The sequence below is a fragment of the Benincasa hispida genome, chromosome 7 (genome assembly GCF_027475165.1).
Source record: "Benincasa hispida cultivar pf3 chromosome 7, pf3_genome.v1.1, whole genome shotgun sequence".
Classification (NCBI taxonomy): domain Eukaryota; kingdom Viridiplantae; phylum Streptophyta; class Magnoliopsida; order Cucurbitales; family Cucurbitaceae; genus Benincasa; species Benincasa hispida.
This window is the reverse complement of record NC_143484.1, coordinates 28,622,790-28,650,001: the sequence shown is the minus strand read 5'-3', so window position 1 is coordinate 28,650,001 and position 27,212 is coordinate 28,622,790. Positions and strand designations below refer to the sequence as shown.

Sequence of the window (27,212 nt, the reverse complement as noted above, 5' to 3'; positions counted from 1 at the left end):
GTCAAAGCCCATCGCACTTTATTCCCGAGAGCCTAGGAGTCACAAGCACGGGAAGCATATAGAGCGGAAGTATCATTTCATTTGAGAGATTGTGCATCGAGGAGACATGACTGTCACGCATATAGCTTCGGAGCACAACGTTGCTGATCCGTTTACAAAGGCCCTCACGGCTAAAGTGTTTAAGGGTCACCTACAGAGTATAGGTCTATGGGACGGGCCATGTCTAGACTAGGGCAAGTGGAATATTTGTACTGGGCACGTGTATGTCCTAGTTTATTATTTGTGTACTTTGTATTTTGGCTATATTGTATACCCCACTAGCTTTAGATGAAGTAGGAGATTGTTAGAGTTGATGCCCTAAATCTCGTAAGGTTCTATAGCTTGTAAATGTATTGAACAAACTCATTGTTTATTTAATAAAATATATGATATCTTATTCATATTTTAGTTGCATTAACAACAAACCAATAAACTAACATCCAAGGTTATCTTGTAGCTTAAATATGTATGTAGAGACATACATGTAGATCATGTTTAAGTAATAACCTAAATGGTCTATAGTAGATGGATAAGGCTAGGTACCTTATTCTAGTGACACTACGAGTATGGCTCGCTTTGTAGGTGTTACAATTGTTGTAAAGTACTACAAATGATCTGATCCTGATCATTAATGTATAGACATGTGAGCGGGTATATTCTATACAAAGGAGTTTGTATAAGACCAGACTACAAAATGTTTAGTCTCTGTTCATAATAGAGACTTACATTTCACCAGGATGACTATAGGTAACATGACCTTAATCCTGAGTGAGTTGTGCACTCCTGCCTATGAAGGCGGTCCTTTGATTTGTATGGGTGAGAGTGGCTAGATCGCCGACTCAACAAGCCTACCATTTTGGAGATTCGTCTGATTGGGGAGCTGGGAACACAGCTACACAAGAAGGAATTCACTCCTTCCATAAGGTCGGGGTAAGTAGATAAATTGCTCTATTAAAGGCTGATTCCGGGGCTTGAACAATGTGACGCCACGCCTTCTCCTGACCCGAGAGGGGTTTAATCATAGTTGGACTATGATCTATTGTTCATTACAGGGATCAGTGGTACTTAAGTAGTTAGATGTAATTACAAGGGAAAACGGTAATTTGGCCTAGCTGTACTTATGAGCAATTTGTGAAGGGTCATCGTACTATTGATTTGTTATATCTAATGGACACAGAAATATATCTGTAATGTGAAGAGTGCAGTTGCCGGTCTTTAATGGAGTGTTCGACAGTTAATGGATGGTGAATAATTTAATTAAAGATTTTGATTAATTATTCAATGAGAATCAGTTTTTAGATTAATTTGAATTGTTCAAATTAATGGAGGTATTTAATTATATATGATATAATTAAGTTATTTTAGTTATATGTGATATAATTATTATAATGTATTTGATACATTATAACTTTAGAGAGAGGAAATAAATATTTGAATATGATTCAAATACTATTAATATGAATTGGATTCATAATTGTTAAACTTAATATAAATGAGATTTATATTAAATGTCATATAAGATAGAAAAGAAACTATAGGTTGTATTGTATATGATACAATATTAAAACTATAGATTATATGTTATATTTGATATAACATATAATTTAATATATATATATATATATATATAATATGATAAGTTAGTTATCATATTTATTTATATATATATTAAATATATATTTCTTTTAAATAAAAATGAGGGTGGGAGTTACAACTCCCTCCCCCTCTTTTCTCTCTACCCATGTAAGTGGGTGGTTGTTATAATTTGGCAATTTTGAAAGACAAGGAAGGTTTCATCTTGTCATTCTACCTCATCTTCGTTTTTAGACAGTGTGAGAAAAACAGAAGAGTTCTATAAGTTTAAGTTGTTTTGTAAACAATCTCAATCCGTTATCCTCTTTACACAAAATTCCCTCATTCCAAAATAACCAGAGCCCACCACTCCTAGGTTCTCTACCTGAGAATACTAAGGAAGTCTTTGTGGTAGTGTTTGTGTGCTTGATAGAGGTTTTCTTGAAGAAAGTCTTCAAGGTGTTCGTGTTCTGTTTGAGGGATTCTTGAAGAAAATTCTTCAAAGGTAAGGTTTCTACAACCTAATTTTATAGCATGTTATAATTTATGTAAATGCATATTTTGTTCTTAATTTACTGTAAAACGTACATTCAATGAAAAATAGAAATTGGGACGATCTTGCTTCCGCTCAAGGATTTCTTCTTTCAGTTTGAGTTCTTTCAATTACTGGGCTTTAGTGGAGTGACCTGATAGTTAACGAATGTTGATTAATTCGATTTAAAGAGTCTAGCCAATGTTGGAGCTCATAATCTGTAGGTCCATTAGGTCCCCCCTACTAGCTCACAAATGAATTAAACCTTAGAATAGTGTGATGAGAAAATTTGAAATGTTCAAATTCGAATTAAGGGAATTTTAAATTATATATGATATAATTGAACATTTAATTAATGAATTAAACAAAATTAAAGAATTAGAAAATATTTAAATATGATTTAAATTTTAATTACATGAATAAGGATTCAAGATGAAAAAATTGGTGTTTAGTTTGTTGGGATTGGTGTCCTAATTCTCTCGGAGTCTCGTAGTTTGTAAACTTTGTACACATTCTTATGAATAAAATAAGAGTTATTTTATTTGAATTTACTCATCCAATAAACAATGATCCATGGTTATTGTATGTCAACATAAGCATGTATATGATATACACAAGTGGATCATGCCTTAAGTAATAATCTAAAAGGTCTGTAGTATAAGGATAAAGAAGGGATACCTTATCCTAGTGACACTACAAATACGGCCCGTTTTGTAGAGGTTTACAAGTACTGTGAACTACTATAAATGGTCTGATCCTGACCATTCATGTGGAGACATGCGAGCAGGGGTGTCCTATACCAAGAGTTTGTATAAGACCGGACCACGAGATGATTAGTCTTTTTATATAACGTCATTGATACTTGAGACTTACATCTTACCTAAACAACCATAGGTGAGATGACCTTAATCCTGAGTGTTTTGGGAACTCCTGCCTTTGAGGGCGGTCCTTTGATTAGTATGGGTGAGAGTGGTCAGATTGTCAACTGAACAAGTCTACCTTTTTGGGGATTTGTCTGATTGGGGAGCTGGGAACTTAGTTACAAAAAATGGAATTCACTCCTCCCCAGAACCAAGGGTAAGTAGATAGATTGCTCCCTTAAGGGCTAATTCTGGGTCTTGAACATAGTGGCCACATCTTCTCTTTGGAAGAGAGGACTAAGTCATAGTAGGACTATGACTTATATTCATTAGAGGAATCAGTGGTACTTAATAAGTTAGATGTAACTACAGGAGAAAAACGGTAAATTGGCTCAGCTGTACTTACGAGCGATCTGTGAAAGGTTATCGCAATATTGATTGGTTGATATGGACACAGAAATATATCTGTAGTGAGGAGAGTGCAGCTATCGGTCTTTAGTGTAGTGCTCGACAGTTAATGGATGGTGGATCCCGTGACTAAAGAGTTTAGTCAGTTATTCACGTATCGTTGGAGCTTCAAGCTACAGGTCCATAAGGTCACCTGGGTAGCTCAATGGATTCAAGTTGAGAATTAGTTATTGGGGTTGATTTTAAATGTTCAAATTAACAAGAGAAATATCAATTATATAAGATATAATTGGTGTGATGTATGAGATACATCAAGTGGAGGATTAATGTAAATATGATTTACATTAAGTACCATAAAATAGAAAAAAAAAAAAAACTCTGGTTTGTATGTTTCATGAGATGAAATATTAAAACTATAGGTTATAAATATAATATGGTAAGTTGGTTATCATATTTATTTATAATAATATTAATTATTTGATAATTAAATCTTTTTCTCTAACAACCGATTGAGTGAGAGGTTACTGGTGGTTTTATGGTAATCGTGAGATAAAAGAAAAAATGTTTTCCTAATTTTAGTGAGTTGCTACTTTCGGAAAAAACTCATGGAGAAAGCTATCAAGTGAAAGTGTTTCACTAAGCAATAGCTATAAAGAGACTAAATGATCATGGAGTTTGACTAGACAATAGTTCATTCAGCTTATCGTAACTAAACGATCACGTGGCATAGTCTATACGATAGGTTGCCATTTATTAAACGATCGAGCACATCGTCTATACGATAGACAGCTTGCTATCTCCCACTTGCTCGATCGTTGTCCTTCAGCCTCTTCCTCAAGCCAAGTTCATACAGAGCCCACAACTCCTGGATTCTCACACCAAGAATACCAAGGTAATCGTTATGGTGGTGTCCTCACTCAACTCGATTGGTTTCGAGGAGTCGTTGGTCGTTCGTTGTGTTCGTGTTGTTGATGTGTTGTGCACCAGTCGAAGAATGGTTCTTCAAAGGTACGCATACTCTATTCCTTGATATTCTTTGTAAGCATGCTGCAATTTCGTGTTGTGCATGACTGATGACATGTAGATATGCATGTCATCTTAGTCCTTTTTCTTAGAATTATGAAGGTTGTTAGGCAGAAATTGCGTCGATCATGCTAGGAATTTATGAGAAAAAGAGTTGGCATCGATCAGCATGTCGAATCTTAGCTAACCCATTACTTTGCATTAATTATGCGTTCAATGTTCTATTTTTGTAGCCAATGCAGGAAATGAATGCAAACGCGGAAACTGGATCATTGCATAGATGACCGCATGCAGAGAAACACTCCATCGCAAGGCAAACGCATCGATCAACGCATGGATGTTGCAGTAATTAGCCGTATGTGTCCATCGCATGGGAATTGCGCTCGTCAAGTGATTGCGGTCATCATTAGAGTTGCGGTGTTAAGTGAATGCGGCCATTGAATGACTGCGGCTACGCGACAACGCATTCTAATGGGATCAACCCAAAGTTGGTGGAATGAATGCATCAACGCATCTACCTCGAGAAAATCCAAAGCTGATGCTGATATTTCACCTACCACGCCGTTGGTGGCAAAGGTTCAGAAAGGACTAATGCGTCGAACGTCAAACTCAGAGCAGTTCAATTAATGCTGCCAGCAATCCAAACTCTATAAATAGAAGCCGATGAGCTCAAATTCATTTTATCCAAGGTTTTTGCCTGAGGTTTGCCTATGGCAGATCCTTGTGATTCAGACAAATTACATGAGAAGATAGCTGAGAGTTCTTCACCTCCTTCATCCATTTCGATTGACGACCGAAGCTAGATCTTGAGAGAGTCAACTCCTCCACCCATCCATGGCACCACCGGTAGCCTTGACGCACATCCGCTGGAGCCGGTCATTTCTTTTTCCTTTCTTTTTCTATATTGTATTGTATGACATTTTGGAATTAAGAAATTAATACAATGTGTTTTCAATGCATTTCTCTTTTCCTTTGACTTCATCTCCATCTTCTTGCTTAGCATCTTTACTTTCATTGCAACATTTAGTGGGATTGCTTGGGTATTGCATACTTAGTCATATGGATTAAGGATATGAAGCATGTAGCAACCCACCAAGAGGTGTGCATTGCGTGAGTATGTGAGTAATCTTATTTGCTTAGTGTGAAGCTGCTGCAACGCTTGTCTATGGGCTAATGCATTGCTTGTCTATGAGTGAAGTCGGCAACAATCAACTACCCCAAAGGGTAAGTGGTTGGACGCAATAAGCAAGGTATGCGTTGTTCACTAGGGATAGTAGCAACCGTAGGTCGGTGAAGTTTATGCAATTGTTTTGTATTATGTATGCTTCATTCGTCCATTAGGGATACTCGGAAGGGTAGTCTAAGGATAGGATCTAAGCTTGGGAAGGTCAAGTCAGAATCTAGGTTTGAGAGAGTCAGATTAGAACACATAAAACAAGAGATATGTGCTTAGGAATGAGCACTATTTGTTATTAATGCATCACATGCATCCTAGAGATAGGATACGATTGAATGCGGTCACCTTGCTTTCATGAATTTTGTATCATCGCATAGGTCAAGAGTAGAGATTTAGGAATAAGCTCTATGGACACTTTGCGTTCAACACATGCGTCCTAGAATTAGGAGCACCACATTTCCATTGGAAAATGACTTGCTGTGTATGGTTGTAACATGATCGCATAGTCTGGCGCTGACTAAGGTTCCTTTGCGGTCACTCTTAAGGGTTGTAATGAAAACATCTCCGCATTTTATCCATTTTCCCATTCATTTATTTCATGTCAAGGTTTGTTGCATCTCTACCTTTCATGCATATTCTCATTGCGTTGTCTGATAGATAGGAGTAGGAATAGAATTAACTTAACAACATCCCCTCCATTCTTTTATTCAACTGCCGCATGCACAATCACAGCAAACATATAGTTACAAGTCCCTATGTTCGACCTCGGATTACCCGAGAAACTTGCGTTCATGTTATACTTGGCGTGAACGCAAGAAACCTTGTGGCAAGACGCATGGTCATCATATACATTCGTAACACATTATTCACTCCAACGCATGACCATCGACACATGACTATCAACGCACATCTTAGGAACATGCATCACATAATGCGTCCAAGGGAAGTTGGTTGTCGAGTCCCTATTCGGAGGAGGAGTAGAAGAAGTTCTTTAGGAAGTTTGATCGACTTCCAATTTCCGCACATCAATGACCTGTTAGTTTCCGTTCACTGACTGTAATTTTTATGTTCAATTTCGAATAGAATTTGGAACGATCTTTTCGCTGCTTATGGAAATCCTCATGTTTGATTTCCTTCAATTGGTATCAGAGTCAAGTTATTCTGATATTCCAAATCCCATTTTGTTTTTTAACTTCTTTTACAGTTGTGGTGGGTTAAGGTTTCTGCATTGCGTTTAAAGGTTAAATGTGTTTGTGGATGCGTTGATGAATGTTTACAGGTTAAGTTCCTCTGTTTAAAGCATTCTTTAAAGTTACAAAGTGTTAATTTGTAAGGGCCCCTACGTTTTTAGGCATAATTAACAAGCAATCGAGTCTGTAATTCAAAATGTTTGAAGTTTTTGAGTCGTTTGTAATGAAGTTTCGAAGCATGAAGATGTGGATCTCATCAAGGAAGAAGACTAAAAGTTGGTCGTATCGTGTAGCCTTAGGTAAACGATAGTTGAGTTTTACTAAACGATCGTGTAGAAATATTTTGCCCGATCGTGTAGTATTTACTAAACAATTGTTTAGCAGCGGTAAAGTGTTTACTCTATCACGTAGCGTTGGTTGCTTGATCGTGTGGACGCTGGAGGTAAACAATCGCGTAGAGCATATGATGTTCATCGTTTAATAAAAGGCGCACGCACTAAACGATTGTGTAGTTAGCATAATTCATTGCATAGTCCCTGACTGCACGATCACGCGGTATACTATCTTGGCGCTTGCTCAGCAATCGTTTAGACGATTATGCTTTACCACATCGTTGTCGTTTAGTCGATCGCGTAAGGCTTGCGTTGCACGTTGTGCGCTGCACGATGGCGTATCTCATGCTTTATCGCATAGTCAAAGGTACATGATCGTTTAGCTCAGGAAGCGTTGGTAAACGATTGAGTAAAGTGTTTACTCTATCGTGTAGGCGATCACAAGGAATTTGGTACACGATCAAGGAGACGCGTTTCTTCGCCCAGACGATTCAAGACAAGTTTCGCATGTTTTAACCAGAGACTCTTTGCTATTTGTAATAGTTAGCTTTGGTTTTAAGGATTTTGAGGCTAATTATCCCGGTTCATCAACTTTTATTTAATATACATGAGATGTATGTTGGTTTATATGCCATAGTGTATGACATATAGTTTTGAAACCCACCTTTTATGCAATTATTCATGCATCATATATTATAAGTGTTATAATATAGCTTTTGGCATGATAAAATTATAAGAAAGCATGCGCATGCAACATGAAATATAAAAGTTATATTTATGCATGCAGTAAGCATATTCATGCATCATCTTTATATTATAAGCGTTATAGTATAAGGGTGAATGGAAGCATGTTTGCTTGGTTCATTGCTTAGTTGTATAAATGTTATATAAAAGTAGAAATGAATGAACAATGCATGGAGCATGACACTTAGGCTAATTTGTAAAATTTATGAATGCCTTGTATGTGTAGCTTCGCGTTGTGGATGGTTTTGGTTGCTTCTGTTATAAGCATTATAATGGAAATTAGAACCAAAATTGATAAGAAAGAGTTGCATGCGAACTTAGGGGAATTCATGTTTAAAAAAGTTTTAAAATTGGATTGAGATAGACCTAAGTTTAAAGTTTTATTGGGATTAGCAATCTAAGTTTAATCTTTTTAAATCGGTTTAATAGGATTAAATTGATTAGCATAAAAGATTAAAATTGTATTACATCTATCTATAAGGTACCTTTTGTCTAAGGCGGGCTCTGTCTAGGTTGGGGTACTTAAATTGACAGAAACGAAACACCTCTACCTGGGAACCTACCTGGAAAGATGAATTAGATAGATTTGCTATAAGCATGCGACAATTGATCAAAAACTTCGTTAAAGAGTTTAATAGATGATGATCAAAAGTTGTTTCAACTTTCCAAGGTAAAAGTTACTCTTGGGCAAACCTAAAAAGTTACTTAGTTAAAATCCTTAGCCGTGGAGTGAAGATTCAAGCTCGATTTGAAGATTGAAAAGTTCTTTAAAGGTATATATTCAAAAACCCTATATTTAGTTTATGAACTTGCATGTTTCTATACTAAAATTGATGAAATTAGAGTGCTTAAGATCCTAATTGCTTCCGCCTCTTGCTTGTTAACTCTATCAACTAATTTCCTACAAAGAAGAACAAACATGATAATTGACTCACAAATAAAGTATTCAGGCATTATGGTCATTTTCCACTAAACAAGTTTCTAGAACCAGTAAATCATGTTTACTTTCTTTTTCTTTCTTCTTCTCGATGAGTTACTTGGGGTAGATCATTTTTAGTGACCATCCACATTGTAGTGGAAGCACTTGTCCTTGTCGGCCACCTTGCCCTTGCCCTTACCTTTCCTAGCAGCGAAAACCCTTCCCTCCTTTCTTCTTCTGGATCTTTTTAGAACTAGACATGAGGGAACATACTTAGTTCTAGAGGATGAACCCTTATGGAACTTTTTGGAATGGGCAACATTTGCCTCTTCTTCTACCATCTCTTACTTTTCATAATAGACTGATAAGTCTGTAACTCATTAAGAAGAGTAGTTATGGTGTACTCTATTTTATTGATAACCACATTGCTACAGAATTGGAGGAAACTTTTCAAAAGAGATTCCTGAATAAAGGACACCCAACTTTCCTCGTCAATAACTGCGTCGTTCATCTCGACGACATTGAGGTGGACCATCGAGTCAATAACATGTTTTCTCACTTGATGGTCTTCCTTCATTCACATGTTATAAACGTACTTGAGGGCATCGTGTTGGATCTGAGTGGACGGTTGCCCAAACATCTCCTGGAGGCACTCCATGATCTGACGTGCAGTGATCATGGTCTCGTGCTTCTTGGTAAGAACGTCAGACGGACTTGCTAAGATGTAGACCTGGGCCTTGTCATTGGTCTTTGTCTAGTGGTCATGAGCATCCCTGATTTCTTGGGATGCATTTCGAGCAGGGATTGGAGGACATTCCTCTATTAAGACGAACCACAAATCATCTATAACTAGAATCGTATTCAATATTCAAGTTATATTTTCATGTCGCATAGTTTTCACCGGTTAATTTTTCATTCTTTAGTAAGGATATAATTGTGGAAGACACGCTGAAAAGAATAACAAACAATTGACTGTATTAGTTATATTTTCCTTAACCCATTACACAAAATACAAGCATCCAATTAATTCAGCAAAAACAAACAATCAAAGAACCCTAATTAAACTTATTGATTGAGTCAATCTCTGCTAATTACTAATATCAAAATAACTCTTATTCCTATAGTTCTTAGTTACCATTTTTTCGGCTAAGGATTCATTAACTACCTTAATTCATCCCATAAGTGAGACCTTACCATTTTCAGATCCCAGAGATACACTTCAACAGGCTATGGTAAGGAAAGACAATTGTTGAAGATTAACCTAAGAAACCCTATCCATTACTAAAGTTTGTGTTGTTCCGAATCCTATGATCAGACCCTCCGAAGGGGTGGTCGCTTCAAGACGACACGCAGGCGGATCATAGAAATTTCAAGATGCAACATAATGGAGGAGACAGTAGGATACGTTGACGCGCATTCTTCTCCCACTTACTATGAATACTTTCCCTATTCACCTTGGTATTGACCCATGCAAATACTTTCCGAAGAGAGGTCGCATCTAGGATGACGCGAAGAAGAGCATGGATCTCTCAGTGTGAACTCTTAGGGATGTGAGTACTATAAATTTATATATCGTATTTACCATTTTTTTTCTCCCACTAAAATGTTCTATAGGTTTAGGGTTTTATTATACTTAGTTAAATTTCGGCTAATGAATTTATCTAAGTCTATGCCAATTATAACTCTTATAATAAGGTCTCTACTCTGATGTTCTAGGTGAATTAAACTATTTAATTAACCTAGTAATATTGGATGCTAACAAGACTAAGGTTAATTCAACTAAAGTTCCTCATTAGTTTCCAGTAGGAGATGTTCGTAAAACGTCATCTTAAATACTCCCAGCCTAGACAGAACTTCATCTATAGAGTTCCCTTATAAGCTAAAGTTCTGTTTGTCCTACTTAGTCATATCTTTTAAATCTATTTTAAAAATAGGACTTGATTCTAATCTTATTAGAATTAACATGATCTAAGATCTAAATTAATTTTAAATATTTTAAAATTAATTCCAATTCCCTAAGATCCTAAATTTGCATGCAACTCTTTATTATAGGTTGACAGTTACTAAATATTAATTTTATGACTATTACAAAATTAATTATTAACCCTACAATCATGTTTTCTATTGTTTAATTAATTAACAATCAAATTCTAATTAGTTAGAGAACCATATTATATTCATTTCATGACTTAAATATAACAATTATATTATACTATAGATGTGTCATGCTCAATGCAAATTGATTTTTAACTTTATTAATATAATACTTATATCAATTCATGAAAAATCAAACAAGCATACACAAGACATTAATAAATATAACTCTTTATATTTACCTAAGTAATGTCACATCATACTTTTCCCATTTCATATATTTAACATAACAAAATACATTAAATAACTCATGAAATCATATATCATGCATTAATATCATACATTGTAACTCTTATAATATATTAAAAGGCATGAACATGCTATGGTGGAATTTATCTAAATGACGTCCATAAGGCATTTAAACAGCAAATGAACGAGTAATTTGGCCCTTAGGATAAAATAAAGCAATAAATTACATTAATTTTGCAAAATTTATCTTAAAAACAGCTTCTGCCACTCCAAAAATGATCCAGACCAATCCAAACCGCTTCGAACCGGACCCCAAAATCGCGAACCAAGCCAACCCAGCACAAAACTGGACCCAACCAGCTTGAACCACCTGAACCAAACTAGACCATCCTGGACCGCAATCGAACCAGACACATTTTGCTAACCCTCACGAAATCGCGTCAGCGTTGCAATGTTATGACGTCTGAAAGCAGATCTAGGAAGATTTGTGACTGTTCTTCCATTTTGGCCAAAATTGGTCTCGATCTTCATCGTAAACAACCCTAATTCTAGACGTTGACTAACAAAAGACTCGATTTACATCATAAAACACCCAAAAATGTAGGGGCTTTTACAATGGATCAAATCAAAACATGCAAATCTAAGGCCAAATGAAAATGTAAACATTCATTTGCAAACCATATTCCATAATGCAATTCAACCCACCAAACGGGTGCAAAATTTGAAATTTATAAATTAATTATACGAGTTTCTCTAATACCAATTGCAAGGATAAAAGCCCTAACGCAACAAAAGAACCAAGACCCAATTAGAATCCAAAATATCAGTACACTAGCAACACATACAGAATAACACAGAGATAAAAAAGCTCAACGTACTGTATAAATTAGGTTAAGCATGCTTTACATTTGGGATTTAAATTTTATAGAGAATGAAAAAATGTCCCAATTAGAATCCAAAATACCAATATACTGACAACACATAGAAAATAACACAAAGATTAAAAATTAAAAAAAAATAATAAAAATAAACCCTCAAACTATTGTATAAATTAGGTTAAGCATACTTTACATTTGAGATTTTAATTTTACAGAGAAATAATAAATGTCACTAATTTTCGTTGACGATTCGAATGAAATGACCAAGTTTCCTTGGGATGGAATAGATGAATATCATCAATTGGGAACCCTTCTGTTCTCTGAGAAATTGTGGTTAATGGTTTGTGGAAACCAATCTCAAATTGGGGAAAAGGAAAATACCATAATACTGTGATTTTCTTGAAAAAATTTTAGAGAGAGTTTTCTTCTTTCCCCAATAACTTTATGTAAAAAACTTCTTCCTTCTCCAGGTCTATTTAGGCATGAGAGTTAAACATGGGAAGTATTCCTGTTTTCTGATAACTTCCATATGTGGGGTTATCTTTTTAATTTAAAAAATTAAATTAAATAATTAATTTAATCAAATAATTAAACAATTAATTAAAATAAATAATTATATCTCATTTAATTAATAATTTCATTTAAATCATATTTAAATGGACATCTCTCACATAACCTAGAGTTTTAATTCAATTAATTTAATTAAATCAAATTTAATTAAAATAAATTAAATTATATAATTACTTAATTCTTCAATTAATTAATTACCAAATTAAATATCAAATATTCAATTTAGCCTATAGTTTTACTGTGCATCTAATATGCATTAATTTTAACCAATAGTTTTAATATGAATCCAATTCATATTAAATTAATATTTAAACTCCTTCAAATATTTAATTATCTCATAAATTAATTTTGAATCATATCCAAAATTAAATGTATATTATAAAATTTAATTAAAATATAAACTTTATATTATAATATATCATTATACATTATACTATCTCCCTAAGTAAATTTGAATATTTTGCACTCTATTCAAGACATAATTACCTTAATGTCAATACCCTTTACAAGCTAGGAAGGGGACCTCATAGGCCTACAATCAGAAGCTTCAACGATATGAGATTAATTCGCTAAACTCATTACCCACATTAATTAATATTCATTAACTGTGGTACGCTCCACTAAAGACCCAAAACTGCACTCTTCTTATCGCAGATATATTCTTGTGTCCACGAATATAGACCAATAATAGCAAGTCAGTCCTTCACGAGTGTTTGTAACATCAATTGGACAAAATTACTGTTTTATCCCTGGGTTACCTCTATATCCTTAAGTATCCGTGCTCCTCTAATGAACAACCTATTTATGATCCAACCATTAAACAGAAACCCCTCTCGGGCTATTGAGAGGGTAAGACCCTTTGTTCAAGTCTTGGAAACACCAGTTAATGGAACACTCATCTACTTACCCTATAGTTGGGAAGGAGTGAAATCCATCTTGTAATATTATGTTTCTAGCTCTCCACTCGGTCTTGTCCCCAAAATGGTAGGCATATTGAGTTGGTAAACTGGAGACTATCACCCATACAAATTAAAGGACAATCCCTCGTGAACAGAAATTCATAATACACTCAAGATTAAGACTAAGTTGCATAGGTCATCCTATTGAAATAGAAATCTAACTACGATAGAGTTACATCTAGTGGTTAGCGGTCCAGTCTTATGCAAACTCATTGCATAGGATACCTCCACTCGCATGTCACCTACACGAAAGCATTAGATCATTGTGTTTATATCAAATACAAAGTGGGTCGTATCCATAGTGTCACCAGGTAAGGTACCCATCCTTATCTTTATACTATAGACCATTTAGGTTGTATCTTAAACATCGATCCTCGTATGTCTCTACATACAGTTTAAGACTCACAAGACAGCCTAAGATGTTAGTTTATTGGATTTAGGGTTATTAAGACAAAACAAATACAAATACAATACAATCAATAAAGAGTTATTGATGAAAGTCAATTACTTACTTTTCTATCTAAGAATTTTAGGGCATAAAATCCAACAACAATTATATAAAATGGTTGTTGTTCCTTCATGTCCTTGTCTTTGTCAATGAATGTGAAAGCAAAAATTTACCCCTACAGAAAGCAAACTGGAAAACTCCAAAATAAAGCCGCCTCCAACTCGACTATGAATCGTGTTGTCCAAAACTTGCCAGATCCAAATTGGGTTTCTGTGCAAGGATTGTAATTGCAATCCAATTGCAATTCTGTTGTTTTGTAAATTTCCTACACAAAACCATAAAAATACATATATTCTCTCTATAATGGCACCTTAATAACTTTACATAAAATCTTAAGATACACCACATGCTTCGTTTATATACTCGGACTTTGCTATTTTTTACAACATTTACAGCAATAAACATACAACTTTTAAATAATAAACTTAAGTTTTAGCGCTAAAAAATTTGGTCAAAGAGAATTGACTAACCTCTGATTCACCTCAACGGTAAATTTATATTTTGGGAAAGAGAGCTTACTTGCAAACAAAGAGAAAATTTGCACTACAATGTGACCTAGAGAAAATCTGCACATCGATGTGGTGTAGGCCACATACAATCTAAATGCCTAAGTCAGGATGGTCGATAGCTCAAATTATTATAACTCAAAGTCTAGATCTTACTTGTCTTATACATGTCTTTCCTTGTCTTATTTATAGGCTTCGACTCTTCTCCTATTTTTTATCTGACTAGAGCTTTTGATTGGGTGGATAGGTTGCATGTGAATTTCTCTCAAACCAAGGTCAACCGGCCCAACATCGTTGCCAGGTATGCTAGAGTTTCATCCCTTTTAGGCCTTACTATGTGGGGCTTTGGCCTTTGGGCTTTCATAATTTTAAGAGTAAAAAATGGTTTTTTTTTCATATAAAAAATCATTTTTTAAATAAAATAAATTTTCGATTGTTTAGGATGAATCTTAGCATATATTTTAACATTTTGTACCTTCACAATCAAATCATGTCAAAGACTCAAACTTTTAATTCTATCAATGACAATCAAAACGTGACCACAACATCTCATGTGCAATAAATCTAAAATAGTAGACTTCTAAATCTTTTAAGAGAGAAATAAATCATTCAAAGCGTTCAAACTCTTCCAATCTAAATCATTAGATTAATTCTCATTAAATTGGACTTTTTTTGTTTTTTTAAAAAAATAATAAATCGGACTCATGTGATAGACACTTGAACAAACTAATAGGCATTCTACATCGATGTATATTTTAAAAATATTCACGTTAGATAGTAAAATTTATCAATAGGGAAAAAAAACAATTTTTACGCCTAAATCATTGTCAAGTTGTGTTAGTTTTAACCATGAATTTTGTATTGCATCAAATTACACCTCAAACATAAATAAGCATTGTACTTTTCATCTTAAACTTTGAATATCATGTAATGAGTTTTTTTTTAATAGATGATTAACCTTTCGTTTGTATTCAAGAAAATTTAAGAAATGATTGTAAATCATGTGATTTGAAATCTGAGAAATGATTTTAAATTAATTACCTTATTTAGAACAATAAAAATTTAAAATGAATGTATTTTAAAATTTTATGTTTGAATTGTCACTGAAAAAGAAAATTAAATTAAAAATTTACTAATATAAGCTTTTAGCTATGACGTGTTAAATTAAAAATTAATTTTTTATAATATTAATTAAGTAATTTGCTTTCAAATCCTATAAAATCCTATAAAATATGAACATTTTAGATATAAATTTTTTAAAGTAAAAACGGAATTTGAAATCATTCTATTTCTTGTAATATCAAATAATGAATTTCATTTCAAATTCATTATAAATTAAAATCTCTCGAAATCATGAGTTTTCAAATCGACCACAAAAGAGTTTTCCCATTTCTCATTTGCGTTCAATAGACATATGTACATTACAAAATTAATAAAATGGGAAAAGTAACACCAATAGTAATAATTTTTCTATTAGAGTTTGTGAGTTTTGACAAAGATATTTAATTGTTAACTTGTGAGGAATTTGATAGTATTGAAATTGAGCTTTTTTTTTCTCTATTTTCTTTTTCTTTTTTTCGTCAAATTTAACGTGTGAGAGCTAGTAGAAATTGAACCGTGAGTAAAAACGACGACACTTATCTAAATCTAAATTCTAATGAGATGAAAATAAGAGTTGATGAAAATGGATATAAGTTTCAAGGAAAAAATAAGAAGTTTTTTTTACGTGGAAAGTTTAGTTAAATAGACACGGTAATCAAAGACAATAAAATTACTGTTAAAATAAACCTAACTCAATTGGCATCGTACTTGTACTATAACTTTAAAGTCAAAGATTCGATTCTTCCACACTATATAATGTTAAAAAAAACAATAAATTATTAATTGAACTCCATCTTTGATTCCATGATGATAATTTTATATTCACTCATATTCTTAATTAAAATCAAACATAGTATAATATTGAAATTATATGTCTATAAACATCTCTCTCTTCAATAGTCAAAGAATTCCAAAGGCCCATGTGGTTGATAATTGAATTAATGCCTATTGCTACCTAATATTCTAACCTAAGCTCATCTTTTTGAATTTACCCAAGAAAATGGCAACAAAAGCTTACTATAGCTGGCAATTGGTACAACTCATTGCTTAATTCAACCCTCTAAAAAAAAGGAAGAAGTTTCCTTTTTCAAAAAAAGAAAAAGAACTTTGATTCTAGCTTTCAAATATCAATTCTTTTTTTTTATAATAAACTTTCTTTTGACTATTTTCACAAATTATTTCTCCATATAATTGTCTTTTGTTTTTCTTTTTTGAGATATATATAATGTCATTGTTATTGTTGTTACATTTTGAGAATTTTTTTTCTTTATTCCAAGTTTATTATAAGGTTAATGAGAATAGTGAGAATGAGTGATGAAACTAATGGTTTATTTTAATTCTCCCTAAATCCTTTTATTTCAACCGATGGAAATGATATGTTAGTTAAAATATACTTTTGGCACATCAAGTAACAATTTAATTCTTGAACTTTGGTTTGTAAAGATTTAGTCCCTACACTTTCAATTTTGTAACAATTTAGTCCTTGAATTTTAGTATGTAACAATATAGTCTTTGTATTTTCAAATTTGTGACAATTTAGTCCTAACATAAAAAAAAAAAAATCAAAATTAGATGCCAATTTTTATTATCTTATGATGTAGACTTTGTATTTTATTAAAAAAAAATTGAGTTTTTAATTAGTTTATCAGTTTATTTATGGAAAAAAAAACTCATTAAATCTTAACACTAATTTCGACAATAGGAACTAAATTGTTACGATTATTGTTATAATTTTAAAGTACAAGGACTAAATTCTTATATCATAAAGTTTAAGGACTAAATTGAAAATTGAAAGTTTAGGGACTAAATAGTTACAAACCAAATTTAGGGACTAAATTGTAGGGGTGTTCAAAAAACCCGATGACCTGAAAAAATCGATCAACCCAACCCAACCCGTGCGATTTGAGTTGGGTTATCAACCCATTTGGGTTGGGTTGGGTTCAAATAAATGAAAATTTTATGGGTTGGGTTGGTTCATGGATTCACCTAATATAACCCAAACCAACCCGCACCAACTCGGATTTATTATTGACTTTAAAATATATATTTTTTATTACTTATAACACAATTATTTAAACATATATTGATTTTAGTTTTATTTAATTCTAATATTTTTTAATAATTTATTCTTCAACAACTCTTAAAAGTAGTTTCTTTGCACTTTTTTCACTATATAAATTGAAATTGAGTTGTTAATCTTAATTCAATATATGAAAATAATTAAATTAGATTTTTACATATTTACATTTTTCTTCTTTTTTAGAACAAAATTTTAAGTAAATGACCCGATTAACCCGAACCAACCCAACCCAAATATTTCATGCTAGATTGGATTGGTTTCATTTTTTTAATAAGGGTTTATTTTTGTTGAAGAAATTTACAACCCGAACAATTGGGTTGGGTCTAAAAAGTCTTTCAACCCAATCCAACCCCACCCATGAACACCCCTACTAAATTGTTACCATTTTAAAATACAAGGACTAAATTCTTATATCATATAGTTTAGGGACTAAATTGAAAATTGAATGTTTAGGGACTAAATGGTTATAAACCAAATTTAGGAACTAAATTATTACTTTTACGAAAGTTTAAGGATTAAAAGTGATTTTTAACAAAAAAAAAAAAAAAAAAAAAAAAAAAAAAAAAAAGTTAAAAATCATTTTTAATGCCCAAACTTTCATAGAAGTAATAATTCAATCTTTAAACCTTAGTTTGTAACGATTGGGTTTTTGTAATTTACAATTTATGACAATTTAATCCCTATAATGACAAATACTATTAAGACTTAATAAAACTTCTTACACATGTAGATTTATAAATTGATTAAAGATCGAGTTTGTTGATAAAGTACAAGGACTAAGTAAGTCGTTACATTATCAAAATTAATAATTAAATTTGATGAGATTTTTCAAAATTGATATAAATTTAAAAGTATATGAAGTAAATTGTTACAAATTTGAAGGTACAAGGCCCAAATTATCTCATGCTAAAGATCAAAGACTAAAGCCCCGTTCGGTAACAATTTTGTTTTTAGTTTTTGTTTTTAAAAATTAAGCATATATCACCTACATTTCTTACCATGATTTGTATTTTTTTAAGTACATTGGTTGAATTCTTAGCCAAATTCTAAAAAACAAAAACAATTTTTTGAAAGATTTTTTTTTAATCATGGCAATGTTAATTTAATGTCAATTATTTAACAAAATTCAAATTTATTTTAAAGATTGACATATAATGTTATTTGTTATGTGTCTGAACCTATTCAATTTGAGAGTTAAATTTAAGAGTTAAATCGAACAAACTATTTATTTCGTCCAAATTAAATCGCAAATTTTCAATTCGATTTTCAAATCCAAAATCAAACCAAAGGTTTTTTTTTTTTTTTTTTTTTTTTGTTAACTATTCTTTTTTTAAAAAGAAAAAACATTTATATAAAAATGGGGGGTGGAGGGAATTGAAAACAACAAAGAAAAGACAAACAAATTGAATATAAAATTTGGAGACAATTAAGACATAGGTGGTTAGATAGTGAAAAACTCCATTGTTTATCATCTTCAAGTCCAAGGCAAAGTAATTTTATACAATTCTTTTTCAATCTACCTTTTTTTCCATTTTCCATGTACCTTTTTGTACATTATTTTAAATTTCACTCACCAGTTTGGTTTCATTCTTTTGTTTTCAAGTGGGTTTGAGAATCTTTTCTGTGTAATCTCTGAAATCCCTCTGACCTTCTCCATTGTACTTTTTCCATTTTCATTTGATCCAAACCCACAATTTTGACAAGTAGAGACAAGTCAAAGCCTGTCCTTTCCCCAACAGAAAGCTGCCAAGAACAGCAAAAGCTGAGAAACAAAAGAAAAAAAAGTTACCTCACAGAGAGTTTTAAAAATTATTATAAGAAGAAGAAGAGAATCTGCTAAAGTTGCCTCAGCTTTTATCATACAAAAATGCAGATGAATAATTAGGCCTTAAGTGAATGGAAGAAATACAACTAAAATAGGAAGCTTGGTGAAAGTGAATCTATTACAAGAAAACAAGCAAAAAGTACAGTAAGCCAAAAACAATGGTAGCTTCCTCTTCAACAGTTTTTTGAGTCCATTGGCATCATCAGATAAAGCACACTGGATTTTTTGTTCACCATACAATCCAGGCGTCCCGGGTTAATCTGCAATTGTGTTATTGGCATTTTAGTTTATCCCAATTCCTCTTGTAATTCAGATGGGCATTTGATCATCTCCAATATCTTGACCATTTCTCTCATGTCGGGTCGGTTTGATGGCACATGGGAGGTGCATATCAAGCCTAATTTTAACACGGGAATGGCCTCTTCTACAGGGAAATTCCCTCTCAGTTTCCTGTCGATGCATTCTTCCGCTCTTCCTTCTTCAACTGCTTCTCTGACCATGTCGCAGAGGACTGCAACGTCGTCTTCCATGTACTCGACAGGTTTCTTCCCTGTAACCACCTCTAGTATCAATATCCCAAAGCCATATACATCACATTTTTCGGTTATCTTTACTGTCCTGCAAGCAAACTCTGGTGCCATGTAACCGAGCGCGCTCTGGATCTTGCTACTTAAAACATAACGGTCTAACATTGGCAGCAATCTAGCTAGACCATAATCTCCCACCTTCGGTTGACCATTACAATCAATAAGAATGTTGCTGGATTTTATGTTATAGTGGATTGTGTTTGATTGATGTAAGTGAGCAAGACCTTTCGCTGTCCCAAGAATTATGTCGAATCTCTCATTCCATGAAAGGACATTGTCACCTGACGCTTCGTGGAGCAACCTATACAAGCTACCTCCGGAGACAAATTCATATATAAGGAGTTGTAGTGAAGGAGTCCAATAATAACCTTCAAGTGCCACGAGATTTTGGTGCCTGACCATCCCAAATTTCCTCACTTCTCTCTCGAAATCCTCTTGGGACTTGACAAGGCTAGAAACTGTAAGCTTCTTGATTGCAACCGAGTGTCCATCCCGGAGAATAGTATGGTAAACTGCTCCAAATCCACCACGCCCAAGCTCACAATCCTTGTTCAGCAGAGCGTGTGCTCCTGTGCTAAAGTCGAGTTCTCCTGATAATACCACAAGCTTTCCAGAATTCGCATCAGGACTGGAGGAATTACTGAAATCGTCCCCAACAGATAACGCAAGTGCAGCTGCAGACAAAGATGTGGGTGATTGAACGCGTAGGTTTAGGATGGTGATCGATATTACACCAATGATAATGAAAGCAGCAGCACCAATGGCAACCAGTGCAGAAATGCTGAGGATATTTCTATTTCTTCTGTGATTATCGCTTGGTGGCAGCGAGCTCGAAATGGAATCTGAAGTGGAGTTGGGATTAAGAACAATAGGTTTCGGAAGGACAGAAGGGCAAGATTTATTAACAACAGAACCACAAAGGGATGGATTGCCAGCAACGGATGAAGGGGAGATGGTGTTAAAGAATCCACCACCAGGCAGCTCACCCTTGAGGTTGTTATGAGAAATATTGAACACAAGAAGGTTTGGAAGATTAGACAACTGCTTTGGAAGGGGTCCATTGAGATTGTTGAAGGATAAATCGACATTTTGGAGATGAGAGAGTTTAGCTAGTGCTGCGGGTATCAGGCCAGTTAAGTTATTGTGTGATATGAACCTGCCAAGTTTGACAAAAATAAATGTTACCAGAGATATTAGTTAAAAACTAGATCATATTAATCACTAACCAACCACCAGATTCTAACTAGCCTTTCAAACGCTGAGAACAAAATGAAAGGGACACTAAAATCATAAAGACTGACTACAACCCAATTCAAGCAAAAGATAACGATCCTTCTTAAACAAGTAGATATATCCAGCAAATGCCTAAGTTTCTTTGTCATAAATTACAATGCCTAAGTTTCTCTGTCATACATTACAATGCCATAAATAGTTTGTGTATCATATAAGCAAGCTTGAAATCCAACAACTACAAAAAAAAAAAAAAACAAAAATAGAACTCAAGGGAACATAGTTGTACAACCTATAAAATAGATCTTGTTCAAGTAAGGTCATAACAATTGCAAGAAACTAGTTTAATGTAAAAACGGCTCATAGTTGATGCAATGCTACAGAATGCAAATGGAAATTCAATCAATCAAAAGTGGACAAGTAAGTGAGGAAAGGAAGCTTACAGAGTTGTAAGGGAAGAACAGTGACCAACTGAAGAGGGAATTTCACCCCCTAGAAAATTTCCAGCCAGCTTCAGCTCAATTAGGGACACAGCTCCTCCAATTGCATCAGGAATGGTTTCATTCAGCTGATTTCCACTCAAATCAAGCATGCTTAAAGCTTTCAAATCTCCAATAGTTTCTGGAATAGGACCAACAAAAGAATTCCCAGACAGGCTCAGAAACTGCAGCTTGCTTAAACTTCCGATCGCAGGAAGATTACCTATGATCAAATTGTGGCTGAAATCTAATGCCAAAAGGCTTTGGCACTTCATCACAGATTCTGGAAAGCTATCAGTAAAGCCATTTGAAGAGAGATTCAATAATTCTAGATATTGAAGATTCTCAATTGAAGTTGGAATGCGACCAGTAAAATTGTTCCTTGAAAAGTCCAGAGTTTCAAGGCTTTTCATTTCTCCTATCCACTCTGGAACTTCTCCTTCAAACAAATTCCTGCTTAAAATCAGATTGCTACACAAAACAAGTTTCTGCATGGTCTGAGGAAGATTCCCAGAGAATGAATTCTCACTAAGATCAATGGACCTCAGAAGCAAACAGCTCCCAATACCATCAGGAATCCGTCCAGAGAATCGATTCTTGCTCAAGTCAAGAGTCCGCAGATTATACAAATTCTCAATTACCTTCGGAATTTCACCCACCAGAGAATTATCAGACAAGTCCAAAGATCGAAGCCCACTGAAAGACCAAATCCCAGAAGGCAAAGAACCCGAAAACTGATTCGAGGAAAAGTTAACTGCAATAAGACTCCCACACAAGCTCAAACTATCAGGAATATTCCCAGAAAATTTGTTGTTGGCCAAAGAAATGACTCTCAAAGACCTACATTGACGAAAAAATTCATCCGGAACAGTACCGGAGAAATTATTCCCACTCAAATCAATCACCTGAAGATTGTCGACTCGAGCGAAATTAGGGCTTATATTCCCACTAAGATTGTTCTTAGCAAGCGACAATCTCTGCAAAAACTCCAACTGAAAAAGCCCGCGGCCAAGCCGACCCGAAAGAGAGAACCCATTAAGGTTAAGCTCGACGACCCGGTTGGATCTAGGACTGCATTGAACACCAGTCCAATTGCAGGGACTATCGTCATCTTCGTTCCAGCTCGCGAGCTTCAGCTTCGGATCTTGAACAGCAGCTTTAAACACTATCAAGCCCAAAACGTCGTCGTTTAAAGATAGGTTTACACATCGAGCACAAAGTGGAGCCAAAACGAACAAGACGAAGAACTCAATCAGCCGTTCCATCTTCAAAAACGCTGGCATTGTTCACTAACTTCGAAGACAAAACCAACACAAAGAAGCCATAGCAAGAAAGACACTGCTACCGAACTAAAAACCACAATCACAGAGACCTCGAAAGAAGAAAATCTCTTACAAACGACGCAAAATGGCTCAGACTAAGAATAAAATTACCGAAACTAAGCTAGTTTCCTCTACACATACATACTCGTTTCCTCTACACATACATACAAACAAGATGCCAGAAGTAGAAAACGAAAAGGACTCTTGAGAATGTTTAGAAATGGAAGAAACTTCAAAATTCTACAGCAGCAAAAGCCAGAAAAGAAGCACAATCAAACAAAAAACCGCCGGAGTTTACGAAGATTGTTGAAGAGAAAAAAGGCATAGCACCGTTAAAGTGAGTTGCAGAACGAAGATTATTCTCAGATTAAGAAAAAGGATCCGGTGACGAACACTGAGAATAGATTTCTCTTAAACAGTTCCAGGAAGAAGATGAGAAGTCCGCCGAAGAGACGGTGCAGGTCGTCGGAACAGCCACCGCCGCCGCCGTCGTCGCCGCCGGTGGTGTTTTTAAAAAAGTTGATAGTAAAAACAGAGTAAACTCTTTGTTTAGAAGAAGGGGGCAATTTTGGGGGTTTTTAATAAGTGGAAATGAGAAACCACGTAGGTAGGTTGAGACAATTAAATAAGCCGTATGGCACGTGGCTTAGATCTGTTCATCCTAGTTGGATGCTGACGTGGATTTTCTTCCTCTAAGGCTTTTTTTTCTTTTCTTCCTCAGTTTTTACATTTAAGAATAGTTTGAGCTATTAATTAAAATATATACTATTTATGTTGAAATATCATTTTAGTCTCTATACTTTAGTATTTGTTTAATTTTAGTCCATATATTTTTAAATATTTAAGTTTAATTCATATAGGACTGTATTTTTAATAAATTTTAAATTTAGTCCCTCAATTTTTTTTTATAATTTGACTAAATAATAATAATAATTTTCATGCAAATAAATATAATATGTAAATATATTTTCGAAATCTAAAGTGAAAATTCTAATAAATAATTAAAAAAATTGATAAAATCTACAATAAACAAGCAATAAGGACTAAAGTTAAGATTTTTTAGAAGTATAGTGACTAAAATTAGACGTTTAAAAGTATAAGGATTAAATTAAACAAACATCAAGGTGCATGGATCAAAATTATAATTTAACCTATTAATTCAACTATATATAATTTTATTTTATTGAAATTAATGAGTTCTAATTTTTCTAACTAATTTGTTAAGCAAATTAATGTAAGAGCAATACTTGAATGCATTCCAAGATACAAACATTCCTATGTATCACATTTTCATCATACACGAACAAAAAAATAAAATATATTTAGAAAGAAGTAAAGTGAATTCGCCATATGACAAATAATGATTGGACAATATGATGAGATGCACAAAGATAAGTGCAGCCCAGATTGCACCTTCTTAATATAAATTGAACTGAATATAAAAATTATAATACTTATTTAAGTTTAGGGTCAATATGATGAAATCGGAAGTTTACAGTTTAAATTGACACAGTTTAACAGATTCGTGGTTAATTCGTTTGTCCTCGGTCTATATAAATATATGTCATCTTTTTAAGTTGTTCAATTTGTTTTTGTACATATAACAAGTCAAGTCAACCTCAATTCTTACTACATGAAGGGCAAATTGAAAAGGAGAATGTTCTTTTATTCAAGGAGTAATATTCAAAACCTAATTTTGTAAAATATTGGTGGGGGAACCTACATAGACTAGAATTTACAAATGACTCCAGTAGCTTTATTTCCCATCAAAACGATTTAATTAATAATACAAGGGATGTTTAAAGTAACATTTTTTAATCAATTTTTCAAAAGTTAGATAAATCATTTCCAATATCAAGAAAGTTGTTTGTTTCTTTGTTTATTTATTGAATTTTATTTGAACAAATTTTTGTTGATTTGATTTCTTTAATTAGTAAAATAAAGGAAGAGTCTCAAGCACGTGTGCAATGTTCAAGTTAACAGCTTTGGACTTAGTATTCTCTCAATAGCTTTTCTCATTTACTTCAAGTCTTTGGTTTAATGATTCGTAAGTCCTTCATAAATAAAAACATCAGGAAAAAAGTGGTTGCTGAAATCAACCGTGACAAACATAACCACTTTCGATGGATACAAAGTCCACTAGTTCAATCCAACAGTCTAACAGATCTAAGGTTACAAAAGTATTCGTCTATGACATTGCAACCAAATAGTTAAGAAAAAGAGAGCAACTACGAGCAATGAAAGTGAAAGATTGGATATGAATAAAAGGATGCCACAAAATAAAAGATGATAATGCTAGTTGTTGCCCTTTCCTTACCTCTTTTATTCTTTCTATAATGTCCATAAACGTAGTGCTTCGTTTCAAATCAATTCTTCGCTTAAAATAAAGGAAGTGACTAAACAATCTAAATGAAAAGTAATCGAGTTGCATTAGATTAATAATTAGTAGTTGTTATAGTATTTATACAATTTGGTAGGAAGCACAAACATATATGCAGTCCAGGATGCACCTAAGTATTTTCTTATTAAAAATTATAGTTTCAAATCTATGTTAATAATTAGGTATAAATACTTTTATACTTTTGGTTTTGGCTTAATCTGGTCCTTATATTTTCAAAATGTTCATTTCGGTCCCTACACTTCCAATTTTAGTTTATTTTGGTCCTTATATTTTCAAAATGTTCATTTCGGTCCCTACACTTCCAATTTTAGTTTATTTTGGTCCTTATACTTTCAAAATATTCATTTTGGTCTTTGTACTTACAACTTTGGATCATTTTGATCCTTATATTTTTTAAAAAAGTGACCATATTGATCCCTTCATTTTCATTTTTAATGAATTAAAATGATCCATTTTTTAAAGTTCGAAGACTAAAATGAACCAAAGTTAAAAGTCTAAAGACTAAAATGAATATTTCTAAAGTATAGGAGTTAAACTGAACCAAAGTTAAAAATATAAATACTAAAATTAACATTTTGAAAGTATAAGAACTAAAATTAACCAAAGTTGAAAGTATAGATATCAAAATATACATTTTGAAAATATAGAAATCAAAATCAACTAAAACCATAAATACAAAGACGAAGCAATATTTAAATCTAATAATTACTTAAAATAAAGACTAAATAAATATATTTTAGTCTTTTTAAAAATATTAATATGAGAAGAGAACATGATTATTTCAATACAAAAGTTTTTTTTTTCTTGGAAAAAAACAATTTCCATATAAAAATTAGAGACTACAATTAAAAAGAAGGTTAAGATATCATTGGGTAGGTTTGTGGGCTTTTAAATTTTCACTTGTAAGTACCTAAACTTTCATAAAAGTAACAATTTAATTTTTGAGTTTTAATTGGTAACATTATAGTCTTTATATTTTTAATCTTTATATTTTTAAATTTGTAATAATTTAATCATTGAACTTTAATAAATAACAATTATGTCTATATACTATCAATTTACACGTTCATCCAAATTTCGTTCAATCAATATCGTTTAAAATTTATGATTTGAGTCAATTAAAATCCAAAATTTTCATAAGACAATCAATTTAGACCTTTCATTATGATTACCTTTAAAAATTATCTATGAATTGATTCTCAAACGTGTATAGATTTCTTCAAACGTCAGATTTACAAAACAGACAATTACAGGAAATTAATGAACAATTATCAAAAGAAATTCGGACTAAGTGTCTAAATTAATTAATTTGTGACGAAATTTTCTCAAACAAAAAGTAAATGAGAGTATAAATTGATACGCTTAAAAAAAAAAAAAAATTCTAGATTTTAATGGTTTCATATTTGAAATTACAAAACCAAACTTGAGAGAGAGCAATAAATTAGAGAAAGTAGGTAATGAAGGTTAGTTGGGGGAATTAAAAGAGGAGTAATAGAGAAGGGTTGCAGCTGCAAATACTGAAAACTGATCGTCATTTATGGTAGAATTTTGCTTTGAAATTGAAGCTTTATTTATTTATTTTTTAAAAAAAGTATTTTTCTTACATTTCATTAAAACACAAAGGGCC

The 27,212-nt window shown here is 33.1% G+C and overlaps 1 protein-coding gene across 1 annotated transcript; it reads right to left on the bottom strand.

The window, feature by feature from the left end:
* Window positions 1-19,575: 19,575 nt before the first annotated feature.
* Window positions 19,576-23,777, bottom strand: LOC120081559 (uncharacterized). The gene is made up of 2 exons (XM_039036548.2): window positions 21,827-23,777; window positions 19,576-21,309 (listed from the first exon to the last, which is right to left on the bottom strand). Exons 1-2 carry the CDS (start codon window positions 23,143-23,145, stop codon window positions 19,854-19,856), a joined length of 2,775 nt encoding a protein of 924 aa, XP_038892476.1. The 5' UTR covers window positions 23,146-23,777; the 3' UTR covers window positions 19,576-19,853.
* Window positions 23,778-27,212: the final 3,435 nt, after the last annotated feature.

What these genes read in the sequence shown, in the direction of transcription:
- LOC120081559 (XM_039036548.2), bottom strand. Translation starts at nt 23,145, where the DNA reads ATGCCAGCGTTTTTGAAGATGGAACGGCTGATTGAGTTCTTCGTCTTG. An exon ending in TGTTCTTCCCTTACAACTCT is followed by an intron (nt 21,310 to 21,826) that starts GTAAGCTTCCTT and finishes CAAACTTGGCAG; the next exon opens with GTTCATATCACACAATAACT.